Source organism: Glycine soja, chromosome 20 (genome assembly GCF_004193775.1).
Source record: "Glycine soja cultivar W05 chromosome 20, ASM419377v2, whole genome shotgun sequence".
NCBI classification, from domain to species: domain Eukaryota; kingdom Viridiplantae; phylum Streptophyta; class Magnoliopsida; order Fabales; family Fabaceae; genus Glycine; species Glycine soja.
Genome location: NC_041021.1, coordinates 48395015 through 48419342, shown reverse-complemented (window position 1 = coordinate 48419342; position 24328 = coordinate 48395015). Strand labels below are relative to the sequence as shown.

The window sequence follows — 24328 nt, the reverse complement described above, 5'->3', positions numbered from 1 at the left end:
TTAGCATGAGAATCAACTAGAATGGCTCAAAAAGTAATAAGTGATGTGATGGAAAAAAAGAATGAGTGTGCATATTTATAATGTTTGTATAAATCAAATTGTTTGGTTAGAGTCGAAGAAAAATATTAGAATTTATCCATAATAAAAAATATGTAGTAATTTAAAGGAGTATATTTAATCAAAATTATTAGAATTTTTGAAGGAGAATAACTAAATTTAGTGGATTTTTTTAAAAATAGATTTTAAGTGATTTTTTAATAGGATGTACCACATCCTTTAAATAATTTGGCACAAACCATTGAGATGTTATTAGACTCTCTTTTTTCTCTCTCGTTACACATTATTAATTAATTTTTTATTGCAGGCTGTATAAATTTTCAAGTGAACCAATGGACTCTTTTCAAATGCAACTCAGTTTACACTAAGCTCGAGCCATTCAAAGCATATACATGGGTTAAGGCTTTGTGATGTGATGTTAACTGACTTTGTTACAACGCTCAACATAGGATCTCTAAAGATGGGATTTTAACCCCTTCACAGTGATGCTAGGGCAACCGTGCCGATGATAAGCACATGAACCCCAAGACTAGACATGTTCTTAATTTATTTATTCTTGTTATGTACCGTAATATTCATATTTATAAATGAAAAATAATTATTATATGTGTGTTAGATATATAAGGTTGTTTTGGTAATGGAATAATAATAGCCCTTTTTTCACCGCTAAAGGGTGATAAGAGGTCATGTTAAAAAGAAAATAAAGCATGTACAAGACTTATTTTTATACCCCTTTTTTTGTAAGTGCAGGATTTTAATTTCTTTCAATACTCGAAGAGTGGTAAGGGAATATCCTTTGATAATGGAAGAATGTACAACAAAGAACAAGATGTTCCCTTTTGAATATTATGAACTTAAATATGACATATAAGACGAAAAAAGATAACATTTTAATGCATATCAGATTCTAGACCATGTTTATGTAATTTAAGATATCATGCCTTAAAAACAAAAGGAGGCTATGATTCGTGCACCTTGTATGTTTAAGTTGTGTCTATAGTGCACTCGTTGAGACTTCGGTTCACTAGTTTAAGTTTAAATTTTCAAACTAAGCAAACCATGGAGCAACACGAATAGCAAAAGTCGTGTTATGATATTACATTTTGTTCGACCCTTGCATTTAAAATGAGAATTATGTTTTGTTGTTAAGAATTGACCTGTTTGATGAGGCTTAGTTTCTTGATAGATTTATGTTACCATTCTTTGGAATGTTTTGTATGGTACCTTGGGTATTCTAAACACTGAGAATTACAGTGAAATACCGGAATTGTTACTCTATTTTGATGTTTTTTTTATGGAATCATGTTCATTTTTACTTAAATTTAAATGTTTAGTTTAAGTAACGCTTGTTGAGGTGTTACACCAAGGGAGACATTAATTGCAACCCATATTTGGCACTGAGACAGTTTGGGTATCCTATAACGAGACCACCAACAAATTATGTAATCACTTGTTTTGTCTCATGCAACTTTGAGGCAAGACATATTTAAATACTCAAATTAATTTAACAATCACAAGAGAAAGTCATTTAAAAAGGCAAGGAACTCAAAAAAAAAAAAAAAATAGTTGTGATGTTAAAGATGGTTACTTAGAATGACTTAAATATGGTATAAGATAATGGATTGTCATTTCAGGTTTTAACTTTACTAATTGAAACAATATCAATAATGTCTCCTATTGACACTAAAAAAGAAAAAAAAAATTGGAGACATAACTACAAAAGAAGATAAAAGAAAGATTTAGTTGGAGTCGAAAAAGACTCGTTAAGTGTAACACCCTTATACCTTAATAGAAACATGATTTTATATTAGCTTTGATTGTGTTAAATTGACTTGTAATAAGTCATTGAAAACACCTAAGATTTTTTTAACTTAATTGAATTCATGTTCAAAACAAAATAAAAACTTGTATGCCATGAATAGAATCTTACAAGTGGAATGTTGTACTTCATAAACACTTTTTTGACAAGAGTGTTAAGTGATTTATGGTAGAGACATTTGTGAAGTTGTGGTAGCCGAGAAGCAATATGACGTGATCCTGACTAGGAGCGGATCGCTTAATACATGCTACGGAGATTTTGGATGACGTCACTTCCAGTGAAGGAAGATAAGTCAGGGTAGACGCCACAAGGATTACCTTTATAAGTCTGAGATTGGTTTAACAAGGAACCCAGAGAGAATCTCTCACCAAATTTTATGAAAATGCCAAAAGTTCCTTTATTGAAAACAAAACCAATACTTATAGTGTATCTGAACAAAAGATAAAAATAGGCATGGGCTTTCTAAACAGTTTGGGCCCAAAATTACAATAAATAAAAATTATAACTAAAAATCATATTTAATTTGGACCTTCAAATTAGTTTGGGTCTTCAGCAACAATTAATAGTCTTGGTAGTGTCTATGCCTCTGGGCCTTCATCTTTCTCCACTTGGACCTTCAATCATTATCAATGGCAGCTATACAAATGACCAGCCTTGTCTCTATGACATGTTGGGCCTGTTTTAGTCTGCTTCTAATCATGGGCCCTTCAAGTGCTTCATGGTCCTTGCCCTTAGTTGTGTCTTCATCACTGTGTTGGGTCTGTTTAAGTCTGTCTCTGGTCATAGGCCCTTCAAGTGCTTCATGGTCCTTGCCCTTAGTTGTGCTCTCATCACAATAGGGGGGCAGAGATTCGGAGAGAGGAGTCCCAAATCTAGGAGGGTACCGTAATTATTGTGGTTGTTGTCGTTGGCGATGTAGACCAGGGAATGGTGACGTTGGAGCAATCATCTAGCAAGCAAATGTGGAAGACGACAATCTACTCCTATTTGGACTCGTTGGCGTTGATGGGAGGGAGGCCGCTGAGGTATTCATCGTCGTTGGTAGAGTAGCAAAACATGTCATCAGTGGAGTTCTCATGCATAGTGGTTGAGGGAGACAAAAGAAAAGAAAATAAAATATTTGGTATAGAGACTCCACCTTATTATTGTGTACATCAAATGAATATAAGGGTGGAAAAAAGTTGTCCACCATAAATCACTTAATCCACTAGTCCACCCAAAACATCATCTATGATTAAATATGAAAGTTAAAACTTAAATTGCCTTATTCAGAATAATTGAAATTACAAGATATGAATATAGAAGATACATTACGCGTACAATGGTGCTTACGAGCTCAATCAAAGGTCTAATAGTGTACCTTTAAAGGTCAAAGTACTGCCATTATAACCTTGACAGTGAGATATTGTCCTAGACAGTAATGCTTCACTTGCATAGAGTGAAGTTTCCGCTATGCATTTTGATGTGGCCATCAGAGGTCTAGAAGGATATTTGATATCTTTATGTCCTACCTTGTTATACCACACATTCTCAGTCACGAAGATTACTCTTGAGCTCGCTAATATTGCTTTGTATCTATGTTTATTTTGGCATATAAAGATGATAGAAGAAAGACGTTAGATAGTGGTGATAACAAAATGTCATGAATAAAAATCAATAAAATAAGATCAAAGCATTTTGTTGATACTAATGTATTATCATCTTCACATCTAACACAATCATCATAATCAATTAGCATCAAGTTCAATATCATAACTAAACCCAACACACTAGGTCTATCACAAATACTTTATGGAGATTGACAATGATCATCACCAAATGAGCAATAGATAGTCCATACTAGTAGAACATGACAATTGTGTTGGCTCCAATATCAATATCATGATCATTTTTCTGGGATTTCCACAACAAACCTCTAAGGTGTGTCCTCCATAGTGACAACAAAAGGCAAGAGTAACCTGTCAAGATAGTCAGGTTCCGATAAGTAATACTACCTAGAATGTGGCCATATACATCGGACCACTTAAGCATTCTCATACTTGACTTAGCATCTCTAATACCATAAGTAACCCCCACTGTGTGCACCAATACATGGCTTATCTATCCTCAATTCTGACAATCATAATTAATCACCATTACTAAGGGATTTGTTATAATTTAGACTTAAGTATATTTTTGGTCTCTAAAACCTGAAAGTTGTATTTTTAGTCCCTCAAATTAAAAGTTACCTTTTTTAGCCATTCAAATTTGCAAAATGTTTTATTATTCATTCTTGGACGATTTGTAGCATTTTGAATGCATAATTTGTGACAAATTTTTTTACAACGAAAAGGACTAAAAAAATATTTCCCAAATTTGAAAGACTAAAAATATATTTAAACTTATTTTAGACATGCATTCAAGTTTTGGTAACATGACTAACTTATGGTTGTGTTTGAGTGGAAGTGGTCTATTTATGAGTATTCTAAACTTTTTGCATAATGTACACTTAATTTTGATTGTGCATGACTTATGTTTAGTTAGCTTTTGCATATTTAAATGCTTTAATTTTGAATTAATTAGGTATTTTAATTTTCCAATTTTTTATGATTTTTTTTTAATTTTGACAATTTTTAATTAATCAACTTGATTATCCAACCCAAACCAACTTGATTGAAGTTTGGTCGGGCAATTAGGTTGCTTAACAATAAAAACACAAAAAAAAGATAAATGACCCAATTAGGTGTTCATTGGGTGAGTCTTAAACTATATTAATGAACTCCAACAAATAAAATCGTATTGTCATGTTCCCAACATAGAGCAAAGTAAACAATGTCGCTTCTCTATGATACTAGTTGTAGCTTCATTGAATTTGCTTCATTAATAAGATCACAATTCGATCCGTTAAAACGATTAAGCCAGTATCCTGATCAATCCTGTGGAACCTAATACAGGATCTCGTTTGAGGATCCTCGGCATTCTGAGTGGATGCATGATTCTTGTAGAAAGCCCTAACCCATTAATCACAAGAGAAATGCATCAGGACAAGCGAACCCAAATCAGGTTACTTAAAACCCTAATAATTAAATATAATATCTTCATATTCAAAACCATCATTTATTATAATAACAACAACAATGATAAAATATATAGTTTCTTTCAGATTACAACAGATTTTACAAAATAAGCAACCCTACAAACCAAAGAGTTGAAACAATTTAAGTCAAATCCGATCCATATCGATATAAATAATATTTTATTAAGACCAACCCAACCCTATGTTATGCTACCATGCCAAATCAAGCCAACTTGACTTGATTTAAAAACGAATAAAAATAATAATTTTAGATAAAAAAATGGAAAATAAAATAAAATGCATCAACATGTAATACAAAACCAAATTTCCATTAAATATAAAATATACAAGTTAAAGAGTTATTTTATTAACTTTAATAATATTAAGTTAAAAAACTCAAAGCTTGATTTAAAGTTTCATAACCTAGGAAAACATAATTAGAATGTGTTGAATAAGGAGAAATATTAGAATGTGAGTAAATAATAGTGCATTTAATAATACGTTTCTATTATTAATATTAAAAGTATTATGTAAGTTATTTTTTTATTAATATAAAAGTTTCTACTTATTCAATTGACATTATTTTTATGTCTAAAATATTTAGTGTATTTTTATGAGTATATTTAGTGTATAATAATATTATACATTAAACACTAAATCTAAAATTAATTTTGTAAATATTTCAAAAATACTGTGATTTTTTAACCCTAAAACATGGACAACCCAGGGAAAAAAAAGAAGAATATCAATAATCATTATTAGAAGTAAAAAAGAAGAATATTCATTGACAAATCTTTTATAAGAGAATGATAATTTTATAATGTAATAATATTTTAGAATGAACAAAAATAAAATTATAAAATATTCAACCAAAACAAACATCTAATATTTATTTTTTTTAAAAACAATTGTTAAAAAGAAACAACATATCCTAGTATGATCATCCAAATCAATATCAAATTTGTTTATGTTATCTTTCTTAGAGTCACTCATAACATCCAAATAAGTTATTTGTTCATTGAGTGTGATCACTCCATCGTCCCATTAACATTAATTGTTTATTTATTTATTGACAAAAAGAAAGTAAATTTTGAAAATAAAATATACATCTTGACATCAATTTTAAAATGAAACATTATTTGCCTTTATTTCAAATATATAATATTAATTTAAATTTTTATTTAACTCAATTAATGCCTATTAATGCACATGTTTTGATATTTTTTTATTCCATTTTTTCTCATCCATTAATGCTTATTAATGAATATGTATTGATTTTCTTTTCATTCAATGACACATTAAATGCTTATTTTTTTTATTCATTTTTTCCCATCAGTTAATGCTTAATGTATATTTGGACATCAATTTTAAAATGAAATGTTATTTGTCTTTATTTCAAATATATAATATTAATTTAAATTTTTATTTAACTCAATTAATGCCTATTAATGCACATGTTTTGATAGTTTTTTATTCCATTTTTTCTCATCAATTAATGCTTATTAATGAATATGTATTGATTTTCTTTTCATTCAATGACGCATTAAATGCTGCAAAATATATTTCCACAAATACTCCATCTAATAATTATTTTTTTTAAAAAAATTTAAACAAAAACAACATATCCTAATATGATCATCTAAATCAATATCAAATTTGATTATATTATTTTTCTTAAAGTCATTTGTAATATATAATTCAGTCAATTGTTCATTGAGTGTGACCTTTCCACCGTCCCATTAATATTAATTGTTTATTTTTTATTGACAATAAAATGTGAAATTTGAAAATAAAATATATATTTGAACATCAATTTTAAAATGAAATGTTATTTGTCTATATTTCATATATATAATATTAATTTCAATTTTTATTTAACTCAATTAATGCATATTAATATTTTTTTGTATTCACTTTTTTCCCATCAATTAATGCTTATAAATGAACATGTGTTGAAAATATCTTCATCTAATAATTATTTTAAAAAAAAAAATTGTTAAACATAAACAACAATTTTCTCATATGATCATTCAAATCAATATCAAATTTGTTTGTGTTATTTTTCTTAAAGTCACAAGTAACATCCAAATCAATTATGTGCTCATTCAATGTGACTTCTCCACCGTCCCATTAACATTAATTGTATATTTATTTATTGACAATAAAACATAAAATTTGAAAATAAAATATATATTTGGACATCAAATTTAAAATAAAGTGTTATTTGTCTATATTTCAAATATATAATATTAATTTTTATTTTTATTTAATTCAATTAATGTTCATTAATGCACATGTTTTGATATTTTTTTTCCATTTTCCCATCAATTAATGCTTATTAATGATTATGTATTGGTTTTCTTTTCATTCAATGACACATTAAATGCTCCAAGATATATTTCTACAAATATCTTCATCTAATAATTATTTTTGGTGTGATGATTCAAATCCATGTCAAATTTAATTATATTGTCTTTCTTAAAGTCGTTAGTAACACATAATTTAATCAATTGCTTAGTATAACCTCTCCATGGTCTCATTAGCATTAATTATTATTTATTTATTGACAATAAAACAAATTTTGAAAATAAAATATATATTTGGATATTAATTTTAAAATGAAGTGTTACTTGTCTATATTTAAAATATATAATATTAATTTCAATTTTTATTTGACTCGATTAATGTCTGTTAATGCACATGTTTTGATATTTTTTTTATATTCACTTTTTTCCATCAATTAATGTTTTTTAATGAAAATGTATTGATTTTCTTTTCATTCAATGACCCATTAAATGTTGTAAAATATATTTCCACAAATATCCCATATAATATTTTTTTTAAAAAAATATTGTTAAATAGAAACAACGTATCCTCGTGTGATCATCCAAAAAATATCAAATTTGATTATGTTGTCTTTCTTAAAGTCATATTGGTTTGAGGCGCATGTTGACACATGTGCACACATGAGTAGATATTACTGAGTCATACTTGGTGCTACTCAACTTTGAATGGTGACCTGATTGACTTGACGAATCTTGCAATTTTGAGTTTTTTAAAACAATTGAATAACATTTCTTATATGAGAAAATTTAATTTATATCATACACTTGTGTTGTTTGTAGTTTTGCTTATATTTTTTTTACCAAACATAACCTCATTTAAAATTTGAGATGATAAAATTGTCGACACTTTCAATTTTTTCTTGGCTAATTTTTGTGTGTATGTGTGTGTATATATATTAGATTATGATTGACAACGTATAATAATGATAGCTTTAATAAATAGAGGATAACAATATATTTTAAATTTTAACTTAAGATTGTGTGTACTGAATTCTAAAAAAATGTTATTTTCTAAAAAATTTAAACAAGTTCATAATTACACTTTAAAATATGTTGAGTTTTGTTAAAGTTTAAATATTCAATGTACAAGTTTATAATTTATGAAATTATTTATTTGTTTTAACATAGACCGAATTATACAAGTTAACTAATGATTCACTGGATCGACCCATGATTCAATAAACTAGTGTCTTGATCGAGTAAATAATCTATCCGAGTATGGTACTATTATCTACTACTTTTATATATAAAGATAAAAATAAGAATATTTTTTTGTTTGTCTAATACTGGGCAAATACAAAAAAACTTATAGTTCAGCCCCCTGCACACATTTTTCAACTTTTCTTTGTTTACTCTTTCTCATGCTTTACTTTTTGTTTTTGTGAAAAGCATATGTGTTCATCTAGTTATGTGTTATGTTCACAAAAATTAACCAAAAAAATTAGTTTAAAGTTAAAAAATTAGTTGGTAGTTAAAAACTAAAAAACTAACTTTTTAAATTATAAGTATTCGATAAAACTAGCGGTTGAAGTATTTGAAAAATATAAAATGATATAAAAAATTATAATTTTTTAAAAAAGGTAATAAGAAAATTAGATAAATATATTGAGGATAAAAATGAAAAAAAAATATAAAAATCAGAAACCAGTGTTTTAAAAAATGTCACTTCAAATTACATTTCAAAAAACATTAGAAGCTACTAAAAAAACTTAGTTATCAAATAATCAAAGAAAATTTTCAGTTAGTAAAAAAAATAAAAGTTAATTGAAATATTTTGTCAAACATAATCATAATAATAATAAAAATTACAACACCACAACAAAATATTAACATTTTTAAAAATTAGTGAGCAAAACTTTTATATATAAATTATATATCCTTTAAAAGTGTAGTTTACAAAAATTATCAGCGGTATTTCCAAGAATTTTTTTTACAATGAATTGTAATTTGATATAAAAAAACAATTTTTAATTTTTTTATATATTTAAGTTATATTTTTTTCATATTTAGGTCACCTTAATTATAAGTTGACTGTTTTGTATTTTAACACTATCTATTATGAATTATGAGTGTTGACCAATTTTTCACTAATACTTTATTTTTCCAAAATACCATTGAATTGATTTTAATATTTTATAATGCAAATATTAAATAATGAATAAATGAATTTTATATTTTAAAATTTCAAAATCTACATAAAAATCCTTATCACTATGTTTAACATATAAATTATAATATCTGAATATTATTTTTTAAATTTTCAACACATATTCAATGAAAAGGATTTACTATTAGAATCCACATGCCATCATTAATGAAGAACTTGATGGCATAAATAGAAAGAATTTTGAAAAAAATATAAGGACATTTTTTTAATTATTAAATAATAATATTTGGTTTTATTCTAAGATAATCTAGTCAATTTTTCCTTTTTCTTATTAATATTATATCTTCCTAAAATATCATTCAAATAATCGTAATATTTTATAAAACAAATATTAAATATTAAATGAAATACAAATACATTTAATATCATATAAGGACAAATTTTACATCAAAATCCTCACCAGGGATAATTAGACAAAAGAACTCCTAAAAAACGAAATGTATAAAGTTATTTAATTTATAACTAAAATTTAATTTGTTTCATCTTTTTTTTTAATATTTTTTTTTCCAAATTCGCCTAACTCTAATGGAACTTGTTATTTGGTAGAAAATTATGCTCACGATTATTATCCTTTCATGCTCGTGGGTAACTTTCTCATAGTTCAATCATCTATAATCATAATACAAGAGAACTCAACTTGATATATTCTCATTTAACTTTTGCATTATATGGTCATTTGGGTTCTAAAGATGGATTAAGGTTTAAAGAATTAGTTTGAACAAAATTTAGAAACGAGTTAATATCATACATAATCCGACCAACCCATCATTTGCTCACCCTAATACAAATAAAATATCTAAGCAAAATCATTTGTCGAATCATTTTGAATTTATCTTCATTTTTTAATAATATTATCACGCTCTTTAGTATATGCAGGTCAAGTCTAATATAAAATCTCAAGTTAAAAATAATTTGGTCATAAGTATTTGTTTTTTAAAATTTAGATAAGTATATTAACTTGGTCTATTACAAAACAAGAAGCATTCAACTAATTAAATTCCGAGTTAGATTTCACTACATTTAAAATGACCAAGTTTAAGATATTAAAATTAAACTCACTTTTCATATTAAATTATTGGTTAAGTTTGAATTTTGTTCCTTTATCTATATTAGGGTTTAAATTTTTTTAAGGCTTTAAATTTGTTTTCTTATGTTTAAAATTTTTTACTTTGATTTCTTAAAGTTTTTACCTTACACTAGATTGAACCTTTTGTTAGTTTTTTACACTAATTTGGTCAATAAATTGTGTAAGATATGTCATGTCAACCAAAATTAGCATTTAGCCTTAAAAATCGAAAAAAAGACCAATTCAACCTAATAGAGATATTATAAGAGATTAAAGCAAAGCATTTTAAATTTAATAGATTAAACTGAAGTATAAAATATAAATAAGTATCACAATTCTGATTTAGCCTAAATTATTCAATGAATTGCTTTATCAAGTTTGGTCCACTTTTCTTTTATACATAGTTTTGTGCACTTTAACGTATTCAATAAATAACTGAAAAGTATATATATATATATATAAAGTTCTCTTAAAAGTATATCTTTCGTTCGGTAAAAAAAACGTATATCTTTCATATTCATATGTAACTACAACATATTATTAAAATAAGTTTTAGAAAATTGTAAAAAAACTTTTTGAGACAAGTTAAAAATGACCTATAAAGAAGTTATAATTTTTTTTATAAATACAAAAAAACTATGTAAAATTTATTCTAAAAGCTATCCTAAATGAAGATTTCATTCTTTTGCCAAAAATTGCTAAGTTTTTAAGAAAATATTTTGACTCATAAATTTTTCATCTCTGTATTGAAAGGTATAAAATATACACTAATTTGGTTTTATTTTTTTATTAATTATAAGTTTCTTAAAAATTAACATTTTAAAATTAATAATCAACTTTAGAAGGTAAAGTAAATAGTTTCAATCATTAATAAAACTATTAATTGTTGATATTACATGCATATGCATAAAAAATATTAAGGCATCAAAATATTATTTGTTGATTTTCTTATCAACTACTAAAAAAACTCACTTGTTTTAAAAAAAAACTATAAATACTCATTTTATTATTGCTCATTTTAGAGGAGTCAAAATTGTAGACTTTATTTTAATTGTTCACGATAGCCAAATTGCAAAATACTGTGAATTTGATAAAGTAAATAAACTCAACTATTGATAAAAAAAAACCTGAATGATAATCCAACACATTCACAATTTAATAATCAACGTGCATGTAATATAATTAATTAATTTCCACATTAACAAGGTTACTTTCTTAAGAGTGTTGGCAACACAATTTTTTAAACACATGTTACATTAGTTAAAATTTATCAAAAACTATAAAATCTAAGAGAAAGATTCATGAGAAGTGAAATTCCTTCTTTTTAAATGGTCAATTATAGAAAATGTGTTTAAAAATATGTTATTAGCATTTTCTTTCCTTATTATTTCTTATGGACGATGTAACTTTATTAGGGTAAATTGCCAATGAGATTGAAGTGAATTGTTTATTTTAGAATAATGAAAATTTTCTTTTGTAATTCTACACATGCTAAGTGTTTTGAACATGATAATTAGCTGTTTTTCAAATCAATTTTAATTTTTTTATAGATTATTTCTAAACATTAAGTTGTTTTTTTTCTAAACAACTAAAATAAGAGACTATTTAATATCTCTAAACATATCGGTTAACATTACATGTTTTATTTATTTATTTATTTACTATATAATAAAATGATTATTTATGTGTAGCGTGTTATATACGCATATAGTCATCTGTTGACTAAAAACACATCCGGCGAATCCATTTTTGTTCTATTTAACTATTTCTTGTGTATTGTTTGATCAATTCACTAATCTTTTTGAACCTCAAACTCATATCTTCTTTTCACAATTCTCGCCACTAAACTTGAAAACCTTCCATCCAAGGCTTGCTATACACAAGTGATAAAACGCCTTTGTTTCACTTTCTCACGGTCTCCGTCGGACTTCAGATAGCGTCACCTACATAAAGTAAATAATCCTGATTTCTATTTTAGGTCAAAAACATCTCCAATCCCTTTCGCCCGACACTCGCTACATGCAAGCGGGCAAAACACCTTCATTTTCTCTTTTTTTTAGTCTTCTTCAAATTTCACAAAATATCCCACACAATAAGTAGAAAAACTTTTCCTATCCTTCAATGATCCATCCTAGTCCTCTTGGGTAAAGGGTAGACAAAACCTCAATCAAGATTTTTTTTTAGCCTATAGTGTAAACCCATAAGTATCTTGTTAGTTCCATAAAAATATATTTTTTTATATCCCCATTTTTCAATATATTATTTTATTGTGGGTGGGGTGGTTTTCCTTTTCCCGGATGGATGAGAGCAGCGTGGATTCGAATGATGGACCCGTAACTTTCGGGTCGGACTCAACGGGATCCGATTCATACGAGTCCGATCCAAGTCGAAATGTGATATACAACAATACCCAACCCCGAATATCCCCTTCATTTCCAGCTTCACCATCTCCCTCTGTGTTCCCTGCTGCTACCGAGAGCGGAGATTCTTCTCCCCCTTCTGTCACCTTCCCCACTCCGAACCAATTACAAAACCCTCACCGTCTGAAGTCCTTGCTCATTTCCGTGCCCTCAGTTACAGCGAGAATGAAAGGGGGGCGATCGCACCGCCCTCGGAGCTCGGACCCGCCGGACGAGTGGGTGGACGGGTCCTGGACGGTGGACTGCATCTGCGGCGTCACCTTCGACGACGGCGAGGAGATGGTGAAATGCGACGAGTGCGGCGTGTGGGTCCACACGCGCTGCTCGCGCTACGTGAAGGGCGACGACACCTTCTCCTGCGACAAGTGCAAGGCCAGGCACAACAAAAACAACACCACCACCAACAACAGCAACAACAACAGCAACAGCACTACCAACCCCATGGAGACCGAGGTCGCGCAGTTCCTCGTCGAACTCCCCACAAAAACCATCTCCATGGACAATAAAAAAGCCCTCCCCTCCAGGCCCAGGCTCTGGACCGACAAGCCCATCGAGGAGCGGGTCCACGTCCAGGGCCCACCGGGCGGCGACCCCTCCATCTTCGCCGGCCAAAGCGCCTCCTCGATTTTCACGCCCCAGCTCTGGAAGGCATGCGGGTATGTCCCCAAGAAGTTCAATTTTAAGTACAACGAGTTCCCTTTCTGGAATAATAACAACGATAAGGAGGGTGTGCCAGCAAAAGATGGTAATAATAACGATAATGGGGTTGGGGTGTCTAAAGAGGCTAATAACACTGCTGCTGCTCCCCCTGTTGCGCCTTCGGTTGAAACGAGATCTGGTCACGCCAAGGACGCGGACACGGGCAAGTTTGGGAGCCAGGATGTGCCGCCACGTGTCCACGGTGACGTCAAGAAGGAGCGGACTCTGCTGAGGCCTCCGGTTGTTCATAACAGTAAACGCAGTAAAGGGGATTTGGGGAATTCGAGTTCCAAGGAGAGGATTGGGAAGAAACGCCTTAGGACTTCTGACAGGGAGGTAGATTCCAGGAAGAGAACGCTGCATTCCTCCAAATCAGGTTATTCCGTTTTTTCCTTCTTTTTTTTTTTTTTAATAATCTGCTCTGCTATTTGATATTGTTATCTTGGAAATTGAATGCATTAAATTGCGGTGGTGACGGTTTTGTTGCGGTTCTTGATACTTTGGACTGGTGTGACTGCAATTTCGGTCACAAAGATCCTAAAACCTGGCTGCAATTGTTGTGGCACACTGTTTTCTTAAAACCATTGTATTGAATTTTCTTAATTTTTCAATGTCCATATCTTTATCAAGATCTGTGCTCAGTAATTTCCTTTTGTAACTGTTATTGAATTGCTAGTTACTAGGAATAAAAGTTATCTCTGTTTTTGTTTCATTATGTGGCCATGAGGCATGAGCAAACACCATCAGCTATGGTGGTGTATCACATCTTGGCATGCTTGGCGTGTGCTTTTGTTGACTCCATTTCTTTGTTTCTCCTTTGTTTTGGTTACTAGCGTTTACGCCCACCGGTGATGGAAAACAATTGGACTTTTATGAGGACAGAGGATCAAAGATGTTCAAGGCTGATGCTCGGAGCATAAAGAATAAAAACTTAAAAGACATGGTGGTTCAAGAGCATGTGTCTGATGATCCTGTTGCTGTGGATACTATCATGGAGGAGTCAAATAACAACTTAACCACTACTGAGGACTCCTCAGAACCGTTATATCCTGACATGACTAAACATGGTGTTTCTGTTGGAGATGTTGTAGCAGAAGAGAAGGCTAGTCGTAAAACTCCTACTTTGGTTGAGATGTCTTCTAAGACTGATGATGCTGTTACATCAGCTTTAAAGCAGAATTATGTTGGAAATGCTTCAGTTAAAGAAAAGGTATGGATTACTGACACTGCCATAATCAAAGATTGGCATGTGAAATCTATGTTTTGCGATTATCATGTGTCAATTAGAGATGCTCTGTTTCTGTCCATTCCATGTTTAATATGGCTGCATTGAGATTGGTTATGGTCTGCCAGGTTCTTGTATTATTGCATACTACTTGTTTGAGTTGTTTCTGGGTTTAAGAAAACAAAATTTGAGAGAACTGCTTATATCTCGTGAGTACTAATTGAAAATGCTAGGCCTTTATTCCTCCCTCCCCCAAGAGTAGGATCTTCCATCAATGCTTCAGTTTTTTTGATTCTCAGAGCTTGTAATCTTACCAGATTATGGGTTACTTAAAATTTCAGTTTGGGAGCCATCAGGTTATTTGCTAGTGTCTGAAGATTTTATTTCTAACCCTTCAAAATTTTTTTAATAGTTTTATACATGCATAATTTTATGGATGTTTTGTCTTGTCTTGTATGCCTTTAGACTTGATATTACACTGCATTTTGATGACATATATTGCTTCTATAAACTAGGATGGAGATTGCTTGGTAGCTGATAATGCAGATGATGCTTTAGTAGTAAGAAGCGCTGCTAGTCCTCGCACAGAAGGTCATTGTGTTTCTGCACCAGAACTTGTGGATAACCAAGTTTCTCAAGATCTTGGCCGTAACATGCGTCCTAGCTCTGCAAAATGCAAAGTTAAGATGGGGAGAGATGATAATGTTGATAATTTTCGGAAGCCCTCAAATTTTCATTCTTCTCCTATCAGTGATCATAAAAACAATGAAAAACCATCTGATCACACATCTGATATTGTTAAAGTGAATGATGCTCCAGTTCCCAGTTTACCATCATGTGAAAGTAAGGTGGGTGGTGTTGACATTTCATCAGAACTAATCCCTGCTGATCATACCAATAAACCAATTGAATTATCTGGTGATTTTTGTCAAAGAAAACTAGAACCGGTGGGGTCTGAAGGTTCCTTGGAAACACAAAAGGGATTTTCAGAAACAAAAGATGGTTTGGATGCTGCTAAAGATCCATCAAAATCTGAAGCACTTGGATGTTCGCCTAAAGTTGGAAAGTCATCTCCGACTTCATCAACCATGAACTCCAAATCATTGGGTCATGACTGCAGATCTGAAGATACTGAAATCCCTAATTCTTTTACGAAGCATGGAGTGATGGCTGATAGTAACATTCACACAAAGAATGAAAATTGTCCAAGTGTTGCTGCCAGGGATGAAAATTCAAAGAAGTCTGTAAAAGAGCGACCAAAATCCTCTTTGAATTCCAATTCAAAAGGATTGCATTCAAGCAGGAGTGTGCAAAATTCTGTCTCAAAGCAAGTGAACTCAGATGCGAGAGATTCTGTTCATGTTTTGTCTTCTAAACCTTTGATACATCAGACTGCAAGTATTTTAGGCTCTAGTGAGTCTAACCATCAGAAGGTTTTACAAGTGCAGAGTAAGATTTCTTCTTCAGCGCCCCAGAAAGTTGAAAAACTTAACCAAACAAACATCCACACTTCCTCCAAGTTGAACCAAAGTCATGTTCCATCAGTGAATCCTTCTTTAATATCGAATTCTTCAATGCTGAGTGATGAAGAGGTATGATCTGTACTTCTACTTTTCTAGTTAAGTTTCAAAGAAGTTTCTCTACATAATATCTTTTCTTGTTTCCTTTTCTCTATTAACTTTTCCCTTAATTTATCTTTTGTTGGCAGCTTGCTCTGCTATTGCATCAAGAACTGAATAGTTCTCCTCGTGTACCTCGTGTACCCCGAGCACGCCATGCTGGTAGCTTGCCCCAGTTGACTTCCGCTAGTGCTACAAGCATGCTGATGAAGCGAACATCGGGTGGAGGAAAGGATCATTATTTTGTAGGATTTTGTGACAACTAAAATTGATAAATCTTGCTTCTTACACCAATTTTATTTCTAGAATTTTCACAAGCTTTCACAATAAAGATGATCAATTTGGCTCTGTAATGTGACTAATTCCATTATAAATTATAATTTGCACAGGCATCTAGACGAAAACACAAGGATGCATCTAGAGATGGGTCTGGCAGTTCTCGTGAACTTGAATACGAAGCTAAAAGGATAGAGAAGGAGAAGGGTCCATCCTCGTCTGATCAGAGGAAACAGGATATGTCATACGCGGAAGATGCTCCTGCAAGGGAAGAAGGCCTTGCATCTATGGCAGCAGCAAACTCCATCACCAACAATACTGTTTCTTCCACCTCTGGAATTGCAAACAGTGATGCATCCACTCCTCCTGAGGATCAGAATTTGTCATCTATGCGTAACTCACCTAGGAATGTATCTGATGATGATACAGCAACTGCTGGAAGGCCAGTTCATCGCACCTTACCTGGTAGCTCCCTGTCAGGGAAATAATGAATGCTATTTTTGTGTTTGTTTAAATCTCATTTTGTGTTTCTGTTATTTAATATCTGGACTATATATAAGATCAAACATTGTTGGTTTATAAACAGTGATTTTACAAATTTTGATTGCTGGCCTTTTGAAACTCAACCAATTATCTAAGCTTTAGTTTCAGTTTTGGAGTACATTGACAAATGCTGTTAGAAGTGTCAATTCCAAATTTCCAACTATTAGTTCAAGTGAAATTTGAGATATAATAAATTGATAAGTGAAAGGTTGTGTCTATTGGTATGCGTGTGATGATAATTTCTAAGAAAGGTGACTTTAGAATTGTAAGAAGTAATTAATTATTGCTTATTCAAAAAGTCGTTAGAAGTCATCACCACCAGTATCAATAGAGATTCTTGAGATGAAAAGAACCACCCCAAGTTGAAGAGGGTTCATGACTTCATGTACCCAAGTAGAAGAGATGTGAGACGGTCTCTTGCGAGTGAGACAATGTTTATCATTTTTTGCAACTTTTGAGTGGAAAATTTGGATTTGTGGGTGACAAACGATTTGGAGAGGGTTTTTAAATTGTGTAGAAAGCTTGTTAACACTTTTGAGTGGTTTTGTGGACGTAGGCGAGTGATGATGAACCACGTTAATTTGTGTTCTTTGCTATTTCTATTTGTGATATAGCTTTGTGTGTTTTTTTTTTTGCTCTGCAAAAATAATATTATATTACTGAGTACCAGTGGTACTAGAGGTACATATTACATTCAGATATGCTCCCTTGACATTTTGTATGCCCATGGAACCAATCTGACATAAGTTAACATATTACATAAATCTGCGCTATTTCTATTTGTGATATAGCTTTGTGTGTATTCTTTCTTTTGATCCTTATTGTGTGTTCTGGGGTATTTTCCCCAATAGTGGTATCGAAACTAATTACCTCCACTAAAATAGAAGTTCTTGAGATGAGAAGAATAACCCTAAGATGAACCCAAGTAGAAGAGATGTGAGAGGGTCTCTTGTGAGTGAGAGTGTTTATGATTTCTTGTAATTTTTGAGTGGTAGACTTGATTTGTAGGGTGATATACTATTGGGGAAGGTTTCTCATGTTTGTCCTGAAAACTTGTAATCTTATTTGTTATAGTGAAACACTTTTGAGACAACTCCTTGGACATAGGCAAGATGTGTCGAACCATATTAATTTTTGTGTTCTACTATTTCTATTTGTGGTGTGGCTTTGTGTGTTTTATTCTTTGATCCTTGTGTGTGTGGTGGATTTTTACCCAACAGTGGTATCGAACGTCATCACCACCACTATAAATAGAGGTTCTTGAGATGAGAAGAACCATCCCAGGTTGAAGAGGAGATCACACACCTAAGTAGAAGAGATGCGAATCCAAAAGATGTTGGGGATTCTCTTGTGAGTGAGAGAATGTTTATCATTTTTTGTAGCTTTTGAGTGAAAGATTCAGATTTGTTACGTGACACTATTTGTGGAGGGTTATTTAAGTTTGTCCAAAAAACTTTCTTATTTGAGATAGTGACACACTTCTAAGACAGTTGTTAATGTAGACAAGAGGTGTCGAATCACGTTAATTTGTGCTCTTCTGCTGTTTTTGTTTGTGGTGTGTCTTGTGTGTGTTTCATCCTTTGGTCCTTGTTTTTGGGTACGGGTTTTTTTCCTCCAACAATGGTACAAAGTTGATGGTGTGGCCAGGTGACCAATTAGACGAGTATTGAAGTGAAATAATGTTGATGGTGGATCCTTGCATTGAAGATCTTCTTGGTGATGTGGAAGCTAAGTGATGTGTTTTGTTGGTGGCAGCTAATAGTGGTGCAAATAGAAGTAGTGTCACCATCCAATACTCATAGAGGAACATTGAGATTAGAGGTATGACAGGGAGCAAACCAAAGTTTGCGCAGCAGAAACATGATTTGGAAAAAAAATTAAGATAGTTGTGATGAACTTCCATGATTACAGGATTTAAGAGGCTAACGATGAGGGTTGGAAATTTTAATTGAGAGATTGTTGGGAATGTCAATTCCAAATTTCCAACTATTAACTCAACTGAGTAATTTTGAGACATGATTACTTGATAAGTGAAAGTTTGTAACTATTATTATGTGTGGTGGCAATTTCTAGGGAAGGTGATTCTTGGAATTATTAATTGATGCTTATTCAAAAAGTCTTTAGAAGACACCCCATCACTATAAATAACGTGTTCTTGAGATGAGGAGATCTACCCTAAGTTGAAGCAGGTTCACGTATCCAAGTAGAAGAGATAGATGTGAGAGAGTGTTTATCATTCCTTATAACTTGAGTGGAAGAATCAGGTTTGTAGGGTGATACATTATCTAGGGAGGGTTTTTCAAGTTTATCCAGAAAACTTGTAATCTTATTTGAGATAGTAGAACACTTTTGAGACGGTTTTGTGGATGTATGTAAGAAATGTCGAATCACACTAATTTGTATTCTTCCACTATTTCTATTTGTGATACGTCTTTGTGTACATTCTATCCTTTTTTACTTATTGTGTAAGCAGGGGTTTTCCCTCAACAAATACAACATAAATTTTGTTGCAAAGATTACTTTTATATAGTCAATCATAAACCATACTTGCATGTAGGTTTGGGCATGACCATCTCTTGTAATCTACGAGGCATGGACTTTGGTATAGCTAGTGTTTAAAATGTAGGACACCAAGACACCACACACATAATATATATATATATATATATATATATATATATATATATATGTGTGTGTGTGTGTGTGTGTGTGTGTGTGTGTGTGTGTGTGTGTGTGTGTGTGTGTTTTTCTTAATAATAATGAGCCTTGAAAAGAATATTACTCCCTCCATTCCAAAACTTTGGGTATTTTAGCTTTTTATTCTTGTTTTCAAAATTTGGTTGTTTTAGAATTCCAATATATAATTGTGCAACTTTTTCCAATTGTATCCTTGTATGTAGTTGAGTAATAAATACCTATTTAGTGGAGTATTGATAACTTTGAGTTTTACAAGGTACTTATAATGGAACATTAATGTTACTTTTTAGTGGAGTAGTACAAAATATTGTTTCATAGGAGGATAAATAGAGTGATTGAAAATAGTATGGAAAATTTTAAAACAATAAATGAGGGTAATGTAGTCTAAGTCTGCATAAATTAAATATTTCTTAATTTGTGTGCAAAAACCTTAAACACCCCAAGTTTTGGAATGGAGGGAGTAAGAGACATTAGTTTTATAACGAAAGAACTTGGTCTCTTTACAGAAATCCCAAAAATAAGAAAATGAAGTTGTATCTTCTAAGAAATGTATATTCACCTTAAACCAACTTTTTAAGTTTTTTCAAAAATTTGGGAGATATTATTTTTAATATTTTATATGATATTTTAAGCTGACTTTTCTACAAATTAAAAAGTAAATATTTTTTTTTATATTAGTTTGTGTCCATCCATATGGAAGTGTCAACTCAAATGCCTGACAATTTTTTTTTTTTAATTAAACACAGTGAGAAGTGTTTGACATGTGTCAGGAACTTCAAATTGGAGTGGCATGTTTCGTAGCTTGTAATTTGTAGGCAGGCAAACACTGAATATCTGAGTTTAAATTTAATGTTTTGGGTGAATCTTAAAATGAAAAGAAAGATAGTTCATGGGTTTATTGAGCAATTTGTGGATAGTTTCTTACTATACATATGTATCCAAATGCAGGTTTAATCAATGATATAATGAGCAAAGGCAGGCGTATGACATATGAGGAACTCTGTAATGCTGTGCTACCGGTATGGTTCTTTATTAGTGTTGTTTTCGTGGTTTCTACTTTTATTTTTTTATTGTCGTGGGTTGAAATGGGTTGTTTGTGACTGAACGTTTTTTATTCTTGTGTTTTGTCACAGCACTGGCATAACTTGAGGAAACATAATGGAGAGCGTTATGCTTACTCAAGTCACTCTCAGGCTGTTCTTGATTGTTTGAGGAACCGGCATGAATGGGCAAGGTTGGTTGATCGTGGTCCAAAGGTATGCATCTGTAATTATCATGATCACTCTTTAACTGTCTATTGCTTATTGAATAATGATGAAGATTTCATTTTCAAAAACCCTATCAACAGGGATTTAAACTTACCAAATTATCCTATTATGTTTTGTTTAGAATTCTGTGCCACATCAATTTGTGAACAATGGGAATCATGGTTGCACTTGTTTTTATTATTGCCACGTAAAGCATTTGACTTTAGCCAGGATGTGAGATGTTAGTCCTCTTTTATCATTCTGCTGCAATTTGGCCTCCATTTCCGTTCTGTTTGTCTCATTGTATATCTTCAGATTATTATTAATTTTGAGTAAAGGAAATGGCAAAAGGGGACTAGAGTAGATAATACTACCATAAACTACGTATGTCTGCCATGTGTAATCAGCAGTGTGATTCTGTATCGACCAATTTGAATATCTTCAATTTTCTTCATTGAATGATTTAGTATTTGGTTGGAGAGAAATAAAGGAGAGGGAGGGGAAATGAAGGGGACTAAAAACATATTTCAACCAAATTTTATTCATTTAGTCTTTCCTTACAAGTTACAAGATGACCTGCTTTTATCTTTGTTTACTTTCTGTGACATTGCTGTATATGTACTGTCTAAAAACCTTTCAACCTAAACACGAGTCGATGTTTCAGACAAATTCTAATAGGAAAAGGCGTAAGCTGGATGCTGAAGAGTCTGATGATAATGGATATGGCAAGGGAAGAACTGCAAAAGATGTTGAAGGGAAGAACTTTGAGTTGCAAAAAGAAGAGTTCCCTAAAGGCAAGCGTAAAGCTCGAAAACGCAGGCGCCTTGCTCTTCAGGGAAGAGCAGTGAAGGATGTCAGAAGGAGACAGAAAGCTGACTCGCTAACGGATGAGGATCTCGGTCCATTCTCCAATTCTAGTGAAGAGAGCATGTTCAGTGAAGATGAAATTCAGGCTGGCAGAATACGTCCAGCAGGAAGTTCATCAGATGAGGCAGGTAGTGCCTAATATGAATATGAGCCAGCTGAATAATTCAACAGGTTTGTTTTTGCAAGAATAAATAATTGTTGGCATGCAGTCTTTGCGAGCTTGTTCAGTGGAGGATGGATTGCGGGTGCTTGGTGCAATGTCACAGCGTATCAGTAGTGTAAATATTTGTAGCATTAGTTGTTTCTTATGCATGAGGAGAACTGAACTGAGTAGGTTGTGTAGAATTTTGTAAGTGACTAAGGATTCGGTTGAAGAGCAAGAAAGAATGTACAATTGGATTTGACTAGGAAATAGTACTAATTTAGAAACTACCCTTGGTCGCTGGGAGCCTGGTATATGTTAATCTAATTTAACACTCCCAGTGGTCTTAACTCTTGAGACATGGGTGGGTATACAAGGACAAGTAGATGTGGTAGCTTTGCCAAGGTCAATGTATAGGATAATTACTGATTGGCAACTGTTATTGATTGATTTTGTAAAGTTCTTATTAGTTATTGTATAACATTTAGGCTTTGCATTTGTCTCTCTCTTGTTGGTCGTCTTTATCTTGTAAGATAAGTCTTTTCTTGTTGTATTTCTTATTACTCATGCTGCTTCTGAAGTATTGGCATGAAAACTATGATCTTTATGTGTTCAACGAAATCGATTACTTGCTGTTCAAGGCCCAATCAATACCAAAAAAAAAAAAACCAAAACCGATTACTTGCTATTTCAAGCAGGAGAGATTATTGGAACACATTGATCTCTGAACGGTTAACGTCCTGATCTTTTTCAAAAGGGTCTTATTAAGCATGTGATTTAGTCTAAAATATAGAATAACCTAAAAAAAATCATAAATAACATAATTTTTTATCTTTTAATAAAAATATTTCTAATTTAAGTTTGTTAACCTCTGCATTTAAGATACTTATTAACATTTACTCTTTTGAAAACACCAATGCGAAAATAGAGCTTGAATTTTTGGAAGACATTTAGTAAGTAATACGAGAAGTTCAAAAACCCACTAATATGTCTTGGTTTAACATATTACATGTTTAGTTTGTTAAGCACCATTTTTACTCTAGGTATTTACATTTTATTGATAATTTACCATTCTGTCATGAACGAAACGTTGGAAGCAAAATCCATTGTGTGAACCATCAGAGGAAAATTTAACATTCTTTTATCAGTGGGGGATGATTGAAAGTAATTACAACTCGTATTTTTTTCTTTACTTCCAACTCATTTTTTTAAAATGTTTATGGTATGAAATTCATTTGTTTGTGTTTTAATTTTAACCTTTTAACATGCAAATTAAAGTCTATTTTTTATTGGTTTAATTTTGATTCATTGCTAATTAATAATTTAATTCTTTTATTTATTGGATTAATTTTGTTTCAGTGAAAAAATAATATATTAAAAATAAATCATAAATTTCTAAGTAAATTAGAATTATTCAATAAAAAATTAAAAGTAAATTAGTGAATTGAAAATAAAAAATAATATTAAAAGCAGTATAAATTACTCTTCATAATATATTAAAAATTAAGAATAAATTATATTTTCAACTATCATAGAAAATATTTGCTATAGTTGAAAATAAAATTTATCATTTAATATTTTTTAAGAAAATACATTATACTTTGACATTATAAATATTTTGTAGGACTTTTTTTGTACTTAGAAATAAATACATTAATACATCAATCCAATAAAAAATATTTTATTTACATATCAAAATAAAACTCCAAAAATCAAAGTCAACAAAATATTACATGTATGAAGTTATTATTTTAATAAACAGTATAAAGTATCTCCATTAAAAAAATGTATTATTTACATCAAAATCAAATTCCAATCGTCAAAAGTTATATATATATATATATATATATGGATTGGTTAATGTATATATTTTTATTTTTTTTAGTATAAGTGCGTTAGTAAATTATATTATTGGTTTATTTGAAAATATTCTTTAGTTATGATGTACTAACACACTGGTACTAAAAAAAAAGAGTGTGTACATTAACAATCCAGACAAGCATTTACTAAGGTACACAGCATTCTTAGTATTACACGACATGGTATATTTTAAGATATATTCTCGTTAAAGAATTCACATAGTA

General features: G+C 31.1%; 1 protein-coding gene across 2 annotated transcripts; it reads left to right on the top strand.

The window, feature by feature from the left end:
* The first annotated feature begins 12327 nt into the window (after window positions 1-12327).
* On the top strand, window positions 12328-22790 carry LOC114401213. Of its 2 annotated transcripts, XM_028363675.1 has the most exons (8): window positions 12332-14004; window positions 14462-14838; window positions 15369-16445; window positions 16562-16717; window positions 16862-17213; window positions 20937-21007; window positions 21122-21244; window positions 21900-22790. In XM_028363675.1, the coding sequence occupies exons 1-8, from the start codon at window positions 12807-12809 to the stop codon at window positions 22239-22241; spliced, it is 3696 nt and encodes a 1231-aa protein (XP_028219476.1). In that variant the 5' UTR covers window positions 12332-12806; the 3' UTR covers window positions 22242-22790. The 2 variants fall into 2 exon arrangements, 1 of the variants encoding a protein (XP_028219476.1); XR_003664238.1 differs by lacking the exon at window positions 21900-22790 and having other exon boundaries at window positions 12328-14004; window positions 16862-17190.
* Window positions 22791-24328: the final 1538 nt, after the last annotated feature.

Bases quoted from the DNA above. Each gene is read 5' to 3' on its own strand.
- LOC114401213 (XM_028363675.1), top strand. From the start codon at position 12,807: ATGGATGAGAGCAGCGTGGATTCGAATGATGGACCCGTAACTTTCGGG. The intron at 14,839-15,368 runs GTATGGATTACT...TCTATAAACTAG, and splicing joins ATGCTTCAGTTAAAGAAAAG to GATGGAGATTGCTTGGTAGC. The intron at 17,214-20,936 runs GTAGCTCCCTGT...ATCCAAATGCAG, and splicing joins AGTTCATCGCACCTTACCTG to GTTTAATCAATGATATAATG.